We start from the raw sequence: 12,348 nt of genomic DNA on the forward strand, positions 1-12,348 counted from the left end.
TGCTGCTGGGAGTGGGAATGTTTCACTCCTGAACATGTGTTGCGTGAAGGGAGAGGATAAATTTTGGTAAGGGATAATTTGGGTAGGAAATCCATTTGGTGAGAGAGAAATCCCCTTCCAGCAGACCAGCTCCAGAGCTCTGAGATGGAATTGAAGTGACAATAACAATCTCCTGGGGAAAAACAGACTTAGCATAGCCAAGGCTGCAAACCTTACCAAAATTTTTCCCCTCTGGGAGGAGTAAGGGGGACAAAACCAGTCAGTCTGTCCCTACGGCTCAGTGGTGAATTCTCATCCCACAAATTGGGTCTGAAAAGGGAGGATATTTTGTTTTTGAGATATTTGATTATGATACCTTGCTCATGCTTGTTGTCCAAAGTGTGGGGGTGGGACTGCAGCCAAAAGTTCATGTGGTCAGCACAAAACCTTGGTCAATTCTGCAAGGAGATAACTGCCCTGAGATAGGTGGGGCTCCACATTTCCTCCTCAGTGCCCCAGACCACCAGATCCTCACCCAGCCCCTGTGTTTGCTCTGTCACCACGTGTTTGGGAGCAGCGTTGAGCTTTGCCATTTTCAGTTATTTTGTGCTTTTTGCTTCCAACAACATTTTAGCAGCACTGGGCAGTAAACCTGCCCTGCCTCCTGGCTGTGCTCCCCTTGGTGGTGCTCAGGAATCATGGAATTGTTTGGGTTGGAGAAGAGCTGTAAGCTCATCAGGTCCAGCACTTCCAGGTCACCCATGTCCCTCAGCACCTCATCTCCAAAATCACACCTCTGCTAGATTTCAGACTTGCAGCAGCTTTGGCAGGGATTCCACCTCGATCTGTGTCAGAGGATCCTCAAGCTCCAGGCTGCCTGAGTGGGACTGAGATTCATTCATGCACTGAGAGATCAGCAGACCAAGTCACGACTTCTCGGTGGCAAAAAGGAGCTCTGGGATTTATGAGTCAGAAAAGTGGCATTTGGCCCGTGGCCAGAACTCATTCATGCTGTGGTCTTGAGTTTTCAGAGCCCTCTGAAACAAGTCGAGTTCATTCTGTGTGTCATCAGCAGAGGTGGAGCAAGTGTTTTGCTGCTAGGTGGAGGCACGAGTGAATATTCTGTGTGGTGCTGCTGTGGCTGGCCAGATGTGTACCCCAAGATGTGGGGAGGAATGCTCGGGCTGGCAACATTTGCTGGCACAAGGGTGTGGTTTGGCAGAGCTACTTCAGGATGTCTGCATGGGATTTGCAGAGAAGTTCAATTTCAGGCTCGAAACTCCCCAAAATGCAGCAAGATCTCTGTGTGAGCCCACGAAGAAGGGTTGAGTTGTGGGGAAACTCCCCCACGTGCCACCCGCTTCGGCTCTGCTCAGCTCCTGGGGGAGGAGTCTTTGATTTCAGGGCTTTCCCTGCTCTGTTTGGGTGGCTGCCGTGGGGAATCTGTGCTGTGACAGCACTTGGGTAACGTGGGATCTGCTGGACCAGGCCAGGAGAGGAGGAGCTGGGGAGGAGGGGAAGGGGGGGGATGTGTTAATGAAGGAGAATCAAACTGAAACTCCCGAGAGCTCCTTTAACATCTGCAACATCTTCTCCCTAGGTTACACCTGCCGTAACATCTCCACCTCCACTGCTCTTCAGAGTAAGTGTCAGACTTTCCTGTGCCCTTTCCTGTTCTTTCTTCAGCTCCCCTGAGCTGCTAACCCCTTTCTGCTCCTTCCCAGCTCGAACCCACGTGAGCTATGACATCAAAGGGGACGTCGCTGTCGTACGCTTCCACACCCCCAACTCCAAGGTACCCACCACGGGCGTGTCGGGGGGACAGCAGAGGAGCCAGCGTGTGGAGGAGGCCTTCAAAAGTCACACTGCAGACCCAGAACCTTCCTAACCTGCAGCCTTTCAAAGCTGAGAGGAAAGCAGCAATAGGAAAATGAGCATTTGGGCTTTTAATGAGACCAAAAACGCCTCACGGGAGTATTTTGTGGGTACTGAGTGAGTGTGGCTCTCTCACTGGCACAAGATATGCTGGAGTTCTGGGGTCTGAGAGTTAAGGAGAGTATCTGTAGATAAAAAAAAAACCCCATAAATTAGAAGTCCATAAAATCTATGTTTGAGGTCACAGACCCCCTGCTGGTGAGGCTGAGGAGGAAATTCTTAATCCCAGATGAGCTGCTGCAGGGTTTCACCTTGGAGGCTTTCTCTCCCTGCATTATGACACAGGGTGAATTAATGCAGAGCAGATCTGGGCTCCATTTGAGTGCCTCAAAAGTGGTAGAATTGTGCCAAGCAATGGTCTGACTGTTGGGCAGATTCCTGGATGGTGTAGTCTGGTTTTTGTTTTTCTCCAGTAGGCAAATCTTGAAAGGCTGTAGAGCTGCTGCTCCTGGCTTGGAAAATCTGTTCAGACCTACCATTTACTTTGTGGTTTTTTGGTCAATCTTCTGTGCAAGTTTTCTGATGCTAAAATCATTTGAGTCCAGTAGTTAATCTGAGGTTAAATTCTCCTGTCTCCCTCTTCCCAATGCTTGTTTGCTGCTTTCAGGTGAACACTCTCTCCAAACAACTGAGCTCAGAGTTTACGGAGGTGATGAATGAGATCTGGGCCAACGAGGCTGTCAGAAGTGCTGTCCTCATCTCTTCAAAGCCAGGCTCCTTCATTGCTGGAGCAGATATCAAGTAAGTACAGGGGCTGGTGGAGCTCTCTCTGGAGTCTGAGCAGTTGGTCACTGACGTCTCCCTGGGTTGAGGCAGGGGCTGGGAATGAAATCTGTCTGTGCAGGATGCCCAACGTGCTCAGGTGAAGTTAGGATCCTGACAAAGAGGAAAGTGATGAGTTGTTCAAACCCCATTTGGCTGTAACACTTATAGAGTCATGGAATCATGAGGGTTGGAAAAGACCTCCAAGGTCATCCAGTCCAACCATCAACCCAACACTCCCATCACCACTAAACCATGTCCCCAGGTTCCATGTCCACACATTTTTGGAGCCCCTCCAGGGCTGGGGACTCCAGCACCCCCCTGGGCAGCCTGGGCCAAGGCCTCACCACTCTGCCAGGAGAGAAATTCTGCCTCAGATCCAACCAAAACCTCCCCTGGGGCAACTTCAGCCCATTGCCCCTCATCCTGTCACTGGTTCCTTGGGAGCAGAGCCCAACTCCCCCTGGCTCCAGTGTCCTGTCAGGGAGTTGTTGAGAGCAATAGGGTCTCCCCTGAGCCTCCTCTTCTCCACACTGAACCCCCACAGGTCCCTCAGCCTCTCCTCATGATCGCTTGGTTGCCTCTTCCTGCGTGCTGGAGCTTCGCCAAGGAGACTCATCCTGGCTGCAGGGAGGGCGTCGTCCTTTGGGCTGGGACACAATAAGAGCAGATCATTTACATGCAGGACTTGGTTTAAGCTGGGTTTGAGGTCCTGGCAGTGGGCCAGCGTGGGATCAGGCGGGATTTGGAGCTCTGCCATGTGGAGCATCTGAGCAGCCTCCCAGGAGATGGGGCGTTGGGTAACGTGTGCAGGGGGTGAGACAGCCCGTGTGGGTGCTCTCAGTAGGACCTGCAGTGCTGTCTGCTCCTCATCCTGACATTGGGCAGGACAAAATAGTTATTTAAAGGCATTGAAAGCCAGAATGCTGTGAGGAAAGAAGGTAAAAGACAAGTTCTCTTCTCCCAAGTAACTAGTGATAGGAAACAGGGTTGTTACACCAGGGGAGGTTTTGATTTGGTATCAAGAGGAATTTCTCTCCTGGCAGAGTGGTGAGGCATTGGCTGCCCAGGGAGGTGCTGGAGTCCCCAGCCCTGGAAGGGTGTGGACGTGGCACCTGGGGACATGGTTTTGTGCTCTGCTGGTCTCAGCCCTCTGAGCCTCCCAAATCCCTCCTGCCCAGCAAACACCGCTGGCCCCCGTGAGAAGAACTGGCCCAGGGAGGCTCTCACATCAGAGCCCTGGCCAGCTGCTCCTCTAAAAAATGTTCTCCCCTCCACCCTTCCTGGCAAGTGCTTTGAGGCTTCCCGTGACCCTTCCTCCTCTCTCCCAAAGCTCTCAAAGCTCTGACACAAGGAAGCTCATTCAGTGCCTGCGGGCGCGGGCGGCTGCCAGCGGGCAGTGACGTCACCCGGGGGATTTAGTAGTCACCCCGTGTCGTCTGTTAGCCCAAAACCAGGGGATTCAATAGCTCCTGCCTGTCTGTCAGTCCCCGCAGCTCTGTGGGAAAGCCTCCCTGAAGCACTCTCATTTCCCTGCTGTTCTCTCAGTGCTCTCCCCATCCTGATGAGCCTTTCTGCTTCACTGCAGCATGATCGAAGCCTGCAAGAAGTCTCAGGAAGTGACTCAGCTCTCTCAGGAAGGACAGAAGATGCTAGAAAAACTTGAGCAATCTCCAAAGCCCATAGTTGCTGCCATCAGTGGCTCCTGCCTGGGAGGAGGACTGGAGGTACTGAGCAATTCCAGGTCTGAGAGGCAGGAGTGGGGTTTGATAGCGTCGCTTCTCCAAACGGTGCAGACGCTGCCCGCAGGACTGCTCAGTGTGAGGGGGGTTTGAGACCTGGCGTGGCTTCGTGGCATCCATTCAGATCAGTTGGTGGCAAATTAATGGCTTGGTTGTTGCTTCAGGGCTCTGCCACGCTGATTTTGCTGCTCCTGTCAGAAGAGAGCTGATCAGATGTGAGTGTGTGTGGGCCAGGAGAAGAGTCGGAGGAGAGCGTCCCCAGGCAAAGCAGAGCTGGATCTGGATAAATGCTGCTGGCAGAGTCCAGGCTGGAAATTCCTGCTTCTCACATCAACTGAGCCTTGTCTCCCAGCAACTTTGAAAGGTTGTTGTGAGGGGGCTGAGCGTGGGGAAGGTGGCCAGGCTCCACCCCAGGCCTTCCCTTCAGCTGGGTGCCCTATTGGCTTTGCAGCCTCCATGTAGGAATTCTGTAAATCGAAAGACTCTGTAGTAATCCCTGGAGCAAAGTTGTCCCTAAAACACAACAACCCTGTGGGAGAGGAGCCTCCTCAGTTCTGTGCTGATTTCTCAGGCAGTCACAGTGCTGTGGTGACAAATCTGGGCTGGGTGATGCAGTGATAAACCAGATGCCAGGGCTGCTCTGTAAACAGGAGAGTGCTCTCAGTGCAGGGAGTGGATTTGGCCCCTGATGGTCTGGGTGAGACTGCAGAGCAGCTCAGCTCACTTGGGGAGTTCCATGTGTGTGTTGTAGCCACTTGCTGGCACCTGCCTGCCCTCCACTTGCTGGGAGAAGCCAACAGTGAGCACAGAGGGAATTTGAGCAGTTGAATTCAGGATTTGGGGAAGCATTGGGAGGAAAGCTGAGGCAGCGTGTGGAAGAGACTGTTGTGGTGGATGCCCAGTTCTTCTGTGGCCTTTCACAGGGAAACCTTTCATTTTCTCTTCCTTTTTTTTAAGCTTGCCATCGCCTGTCAGTACAGAATAGCAACAAAGGACAGGAAAACTGTCTTGGGAACACCTGAAGTGTTACTGGGTCTCCTGCCAGGGGCAGGGGGCACTCAGAGGCTGCCCAAGATGGTAAGTGAGAGGAGAAAGTTCCCTCGACAGCCCCGTCTGCCGCGCAGCACTGTCCCCCTCTGACCTCCCCTTTCTGCCCTTCCAGGTGGGGCTCCCTGCTGCCTTCGACATGATGCTGACAGGCAGGAACATCCGTGCTGACAGAGCCAAGAAGATGGGGCTGGTTGACCAGCTGGTGGAGCCCCTAGGTCAGTCGTGGTGCCCCTCAGGTGTCTGGAGGTGCTGCCTGCCCGTGGAGCTCTCCATCTCACTGCGCTGGGTGGAGAGGCCGTGGGTGCCCCCAGCCAGTCTAGCAGGGGCAAAACCTGTGGGCTGCAAAGCTCTAACTGCCTCCTGTGCTGCAATCTCCCTTCCCACCTCAGAGGCATGTGCATGGGGACCTTGAAATGTCAGGCTGTGCTGAAGCCCAGTGCCCAGGGAGCAGTTAAATGCAGAGGGCAGGGCTGCTGGGCTGCTGGCTCCCTTGTGTAAGCTAATTATACAGATAAGAACCTGCATTCCTCGTTTATCAAGTCAGAGGGACAGATTACAGCCCCTAATGTAAGAATAGATGAGCAATGGCTATATTTATGCAGCCTGCAGATGTTAATCTCTGTGACAAGATCTTGAGAAGCAGCCAAGCCCCACGGCTTAGGTGCTCTGAATTGCAGTTGGATGAAGTTCCTCACAAGCTGCAGACTTCTGAGGGCTGGGTGGGCTGGTGAAGAGTTTCTCACTTCTGCTGTTCCTTCTCTAGAGGGGGGTTTCTTGGGAGGTGACTGAGTGGAGGAGGACAAACCCACCACAGTCCCCTCTGAGAGGTCTGAGCTGCAGCCAGGAGCTAGAATGGAAACCACTGTGCCAACTGGTACTGCCACAGGCTTGCAAGGTGCTGAGCTTGGATTCCCCAGGCAGAGCACAGCCAGAGTACCCCAGGGGCCCTTAGGTCCTCAATTTGAAGAAAATGAAAGAAACAAAAGGAAAATTGCTGCTGCCTTCCCTGAGGAACCCGAGGGAAGCCCTGGGTCTGTTGTGCCTCTCACACCAGAGTTCAGCTGGGTGAGGTCTCCTTAATACAACACATACTCCTCAACGTTCTGAGGAGCTGTTTGGAATCCTAGCTCAGACCAGATCAGCACGTAGGAGGAACACAAAACCCAAATGAGATGCAAACAGCAGAGGCATTCCTTGTTCCTTCAGAGAGCAGGCAGGGCCAGAGGGCTGTCTCCTGGGCTCTCTGCTGGGCTTTCTCAACGTCTGGGGGAAAGCAGCTTTCTCTGGTGATGCCTCAACTGATGATAGAAGGCTTTGAAGGAGAGGCAGTGTTAATCAGGAGGCAGTTTCATGGGGTGCAGTCAGCTCTGCTTCAGCAGGGAGCTCTACAGCATTCCCTTGATCTGTTTTGCACTGTGCCCAGATGTAATTCTGGCGTGTGTCTCTCATATAACACCACAGATGTGAGCCCACAGCTTGGAGCTCCTGGGTTAAGATGCTGCAACATGTTGAGAGGTGACCACGAGTAAAGGAAACCCACGTGTGTGGGCTTGACCACTGTGTCTGGATGAAAGTTCTCCACTGGAAGGCAGCTCCATGGAGAAGACGTGGGGGTCTTAATGGACAGGAAGTTCACTAGGAGCCAGTGATGGGCTCTTGTAGTCAAGAAGGCCAGTGGTCTCCTATGGTGCATGAAGAAAAGTGTGGCCAGCAGGTCAGGGAGGTTCTCTTGCCCATCTCCTCTGCCCCAGGGAGGCCACATCTGGAGTCTTTAGCCCAGTTCTGGGCTCCCTAGTTTCAGAGAGACAAGGAGCCAGTGGAGTGAGGCCAGTGGAGGTTGTGAAGCTGCTGAGGGGCTGGAGCATCTCTGTGCCAGGCCAGGCTGAGAGCCCTGGGGCTGCTGAGCTGGAGCAGAGAAGCCTCAGAGGGGATCTGAGCAGTGCTGAGCAAGAGCTAAAGGGCCCCGGGGGGCAAGAGGCTGGGGCCAGACTCTGCTCAGTGGTGCCAGGGACAGGCCAAGGGGCAACGGGCACCAACTGGAACCCAGGAGGTGCCACCTGAGCAGGAGGAGAAACTTCTCTGCTGGGAGGGTGGCAGAGCCTGGCCCAGGCTGCCCAGAGAGGCTGTGGAGTCTCCTGCTCTGGAGAGATCCCAAACCCTCCTGGCTGTGCCCCTGGGCACCCTGCTGGGGGTGAGCTGCTGGAGCAGGGGTGGGATGATCCCCAGAGGTTCTTTCTAACCCCACCAAATCTGGCGTTCTGTGAGTAGCTCTTGTAGCTCAGACTTAGAAATAAACAGCTCTTCTGCAGCTGTAGTGTCACAGTCCAGCCCTTTTTGGCATTAGACACTCAATGGAGAGGGGAAATCAGGTAATTGCATCTTAAATCATAGAATCATAGATCTTCTAGCACATAGGTGACTAAAGCTGAAGCTCTCAGCCTTGTCACCTTGATGTGATGGGAAGAGAACTTGGAAGCTGGTGACGTTTGAGCTGAGAACCTTCAAATGCTCTCAATTTACCAAAACATTCTTGAAAATCCCCTGGCTGTTGCTGAGATGTAGATTGTGCAGCAGCTCTGGGCTGAGTTGCCTGTAAAATGAAACAGGTTGTTTTGTTTGGGGTTTTTCCCCCCCCTAGACTGGCTCTGGAAGACTCTTGCCAAGAGACTTTCCAGCAGGCAGCAGCATTTGAGGTCTGCTTTCAGGATCTTCCATGGAGGGAGGTGACACCTTGAAGTTGAAGATATCAGCTTCTGGTGGAGAGCAGTGAGAGGTGAAGGAGGAGAGGGTTTGATTGTGTTCTTTAACTGTCTCCTGGGCTGGGCTGTAGTTGTCTGCTGCAGTGTTTTCTGGAGATCTGAGGGCTATGCAGCATTGGGGTGTGGTTGGAGCAGTTTTTAGTGAGGTGGCCCAGCTGGAAGGCTCCAGAGTTGTAACCTCCTCAGGCTCATTCCACTCCTTGAGAGATGGCCCAAGGCTGGGTGTTTAGCTGCAGGCTCCTCGTGGTGGCCCTGTGCTGAATCACTGGGCATCATGGATTTAATGGATCAATTAATGAATCAGATAATGGAAAACTCTGCCATTAATGACTCGTATTTGCCTCCAGCAGCCCTACCCAACTGCCTTTTCAGCCTTGGGCTCTGTCCTGCCCTGATGACACGAATCCTGTGCTTGGAAATGGTGCAAGCACCCTCAGAGATGGCTAAAACTGGGGTTGGGGGGGCTTGCTTCATTGTTTGTGGGACAGCTTTAGGTTAGCACAGATGGCTGGCACACCCCCTGGAGCCTGCTGCTGCATGTGGCACTAGCTAAAGCAAGGGAGAGATTTCCTGCACCTGAGGGCAAAGCTTGGGGTTTCATTGGACACCAGCTTCAGCACAGGTAATGCTCATGGACACAGTGCCTCCTAAAGTGTCACCTGTCTGTTCAGTAGCCACAGTGTCACTGAAATGTAGTTGTGCAGACTGGCTGTGCCACAGAACCAGAGAAAGGTTTTGGTTGGAAGAGACCTTTAAGATCCTGGAGTCCAACCACCCCCCAGCCCTGCCAGGTCCCCACTGCCCCGTGTCCCTCACCCCACATCTCCACGGCTTGGAAACCCCTCCAGGGGTGGGGACTCCACCACTGCCCTGGGCAGCCTGGCACAGCCCTCGGCAACCCTCCAGGGCAAGAAATTGTTCCTCAGGGACAACTGAAACCTCCCCTGGGGCAACTTGAGGCCCTTTCCTCTTGTCCTGTTGTCCCTTGGGAGCAGAGCCCGGCCCCCCCCTGGCTCCAGGCTCCTGTCAGGAGCGGTGCAGAGCCAGAAGGTCTCCCCTGAGCCTCCTTTGCTCCAGGCGCAGCACCCCCAGCTCCCTCAGCTGCTCCTCCCCACACTTGGGCTCTAGACCCTTCCCCAGCAGCTCCGTTGCCCTTCTCTGGCCACGCTCCAGCCCCTCAAGGTCCTTCTGGGAGGGAGGGGCCCAAAACTGACCCCAGGATTTGAGGTGCAGCCTCCCCAGTGCCAAGAGATGATCCCTGCCCTCAAAGAAAGAAGAGATGTAACAAGAGGGAGGGGAGGCTGGAGACTTAAGTTCTGTGGAGGTACAGGGGTGCCTGCAACTATTGAAAATAAAATGTTGAGCAGTGAAGGGCACAGTTTTCAACAGGATGGTCAGGTACTGAAATGGGTCCAGAGAGGTGGTGGGGCCTCCATCACTGGAGGTGTTGAGAGACCAGCAGAACATGGCCCTGATCTAATTCCAGAGTTGCATTTACCTTTGAACTTGGCCCTGCTTTGAGCAGTGGGTCAGACTGGATGGTCTCCCATGTCCCCTTCCAACCAAAGCTGTTCCATGGCTCTGTGAGTGGTGTCCTGCTGTCTGCCCCCATCAGGAGCTGGCATTTTGGCATGTCTGTGTAACACCATGAACATTAAATGCCTTGGGGCCTCCACATCCTTGCCTGCTGAGCCTCTCCATCATTGTCCATAACTAAGAGAAGTCAGAGGGGTGGGGGGATTGGTGTGTTAGCAATGCCAAGGAGCATCATGTTGCTGTCTCATCCTTGCTTCTCTGCACCATCACCCAGCAGCAGAACCCTCTGCCCTGTTTCCTCAGGTCTCTTCTGTCCACAGGGCCAGGCCTGAAGGCTCCAGAGGCACGCACCATTGAGTACTTGGAGGAGGTGGCCATTGACTTTGCCAGAGGACTAGCCAACAGGACTGTGTCTGCCAGAAGATCAAAAGGGCTAATGCAGAGTAAGTCCCTGGGCACCATGGCCAAATCCCAAGGGGTCTGTGGTGAGTGTTGTCCAGTTTTGCTTCTCAGGGGTGTGCTTGTGCTCCTGCTTAATTCCACTTTCAAAACAAAGCTCCTTCATGTTGTCTCTTGAGCCAGTTGGGTGGGTGGAGAAAATATTTCTCTGCAGATCTGATGCTCTGGTGGTGTGGCCAAAGCTGCAGGTGATGGCTCCTGAGGTGTGCTAGAAGGGAGCCAGGCCTCGGGTCAACAGCCACCTCCAGAGGACTCCCCATCTTCAAAGTTTTAGTAGCAAGCTCTGCACCAAGCTCCTGTAATCAAGTGGGAAGAGGCACATGGGTCTGCTCTCCACTAACCCCCCTCAGCAGCACCCTTTGGCAGTTAGCAGGGCTCAGAAATGATGACATCTCTGCAGGGGTTCTGCTCCCCAGAGCTTGGGCTCACCACTTGTTTTAGGAGGATAATCCAGCCCTAAGTGAGACTTGTCTGTGGAACAGGGCATGGAAACCCTTCTGAGCAGACCCTGCTGCCTGAAGCTGAGTTTCAGGTGCAGGTTTCCACTGTGGGTCCACAACATCCTCATCCCTACTCCTGAGCTTCCAGGTCAATCAGCTAAAGGCTGGTTGTGTGGATAGCCCTGTGCTGAGACCTGTTTTGTGCCACCTTGCAGAGATCACAGACTATGCCATGGCTCTTCCCTTTGTGAGGCAGCAAGTCTACAAGACAGTGGAGAGCAAAGTTCAGAAGCAAACCAAAGGACTCTACCCTGCCCCACTGAAGATCATTGAGGTAAGGCCCATGGAGAGGCCCAAGAAACCAGAGGGAAGGTGGATCTGGGGGATAATGTGGCAACATACAGAGGGGAAGGTGGTTCTTCCTGAGTCAAGCCACACGTCCTGATCCTCACAGAGCAGTCCTGATGAGTGGTAGCTGAGGGGTGTATCAAACAAGCATGGTAAAGGCTTCCCAGAATGTGATCCCTGATTTATGTGGTACTGGTACCAGTGAGGGGTAGGTCAAGAACATCAGTAGGACAAGAGGAAACATCCTCAAGTTGCCCCAGGGGAGGTTTCAGTTGTCCCTGAGGAACAATTTCTTGCCCTGGAGGGTTGCCCAGGGCTGTGCCAGGCTGCCCAGGGCAGTGGTGGAGTCCCCACCCCTGGAGGGGTTCCCAAGCCGTGGAGATGTGGGGTGAGGGACACGGGGCAGTGGGGACCTGGCAGGGCTGGGGGTGGTTGGACTCAGTGACCTTAAAGGTGCCTTCCAACTAAAATGATCTGGTGGTTCTATAAGAATCCCAGCTGAGGGAAGGCTTAGCTGCAATACTTTGCTCATGAAATTTTCAGCTGCAGTTTTTCCAGGTTTCCACAGAGTTTCTGAAGAGTTGGATGAACCCATTGTGAAGCTAGGCAAATAAAAATTGCTGTTTTCATAGCACTAACCACAGAATACTTCAGAAGTTGTCTGGGTTACACAGACATTGTGTTATTTAGTGTCTGTGGCTGAATCCTGAATGAAAAAAAAGTAACTTTAAAATGACTTTCCACTATTTAAGTTGTTGCCAAAACATCTAAAACCTTCAAATGCCACCCTCTGGCTCTGAGAGCAGTGTCACAACAGGAGCACAGTCCTGGAGAAAAAAAAATGAAACCACAAGGGATGTGTGAAAAAAAACTTGGTGGAAACCTCCTCATTGTGACCATCCTGTGCCAGCAGGACAGAGAATGGACTTCAGCTCTGCTTTGAACAGCACGGGCAGGACCCAGAGGGTGCCTGGAATACTGGGGAGGGGGCACTCAGGAAAAAGGGGAGGAGCAGCTTAAACAAGTTGTCTCCTTAAAGCAGAGCTGCTGGCAGAGGTGAGCTGACAGCAGCCTGTCTTCCTTGCTCTTTGGCTAGGTTGTAAAGACAGGTCTGGACCAGGGGAGAGATGCTGGATACCTCAGTGAATCCCAGGTGAGGAGATGCCATCCCTGCTGCTAACAAGTGAGTTGTGGAGCTGGGGGAGGATTTGGGGTTAGCCACACACAGAGGATGGAGCTCGTCTCAGGCTGCTCAAAACGGTGTCTTGTGACCTGCCCCTCCTGGCAGTGGGGCTGCATAGAGAAGAGTGTGACAGCAGGTCAGGGAGGTTCTCCTGC

The 12,348-nt window shown here is 53.3% G+C and overlaps 1 protein-coding gene across 1 annotated transcript in view; it reads left to right on the forward strand.

Moving 5' to 3' along the window:
• Positions 1–1,579: 1,579 nt before the first annotated feature.
• The window catches only part of HADHA (hydroxyacyl-CoA dehydrogenase/3-ketoacyl-CoA thiolase/enoyl-CoA hydratase (trifunctional protein), alpha subunit), a gene marked incomplete at both ends in the record, with an annotated part of 21,911 nt that continues 11,142 nt past the window's right edge, over positions 1,580–12,348 (forward strand). The window contains 9 exons of the mRNA XM_008943055.1: positions 1,580–1,621; positions 1,704–1,774; positions 2,522–2,655; positions 4,265–4,403; positions 5,376–5,495; positions 5,581–5,683; positions 10,084–10,206; positions 10,878–10,996; positions 12,107–12,163. Of these exons, the coding sequence (XP_008941303.1) occupies positions 1,580–1,621; positions 1,704–1,774; positions 2,522–2,655; positions 4,265–4,403; positions 5,376–5,495; positions 5,581–5,683; positions 10,084–10,206; positions 10,878–10,996; positions 12,107–12,163 (908 nt within the window). The remainder of the gene's footprint in view (positions 1,622–1,703; positions 1,775–2,521; positions 2,656–4,264; positions 4,404–5,375; positions 5,496–5,580; positions 5,684–10,083; positions 10,207–10,877; positions 10,997–12,106; positions 12,164–12,348) is intronic.

The sequence above is a fragment of the Merops nubicus genome, unplaced genomic scaffold, assembly GCF_000691845.1.
Source record: "Merops nubicus isolate BGI_N331 unplaced genomic scaffold, ASM69184v1 scaffold18046, whole genome shotgun sequence".
Classification (NCBI taxonomy): domain Eukaryota; kingdom Metazoa; phylum Chordata; class Aves; order Coraciiformes; family Meropidae; genus Merops; species Merops nubicus.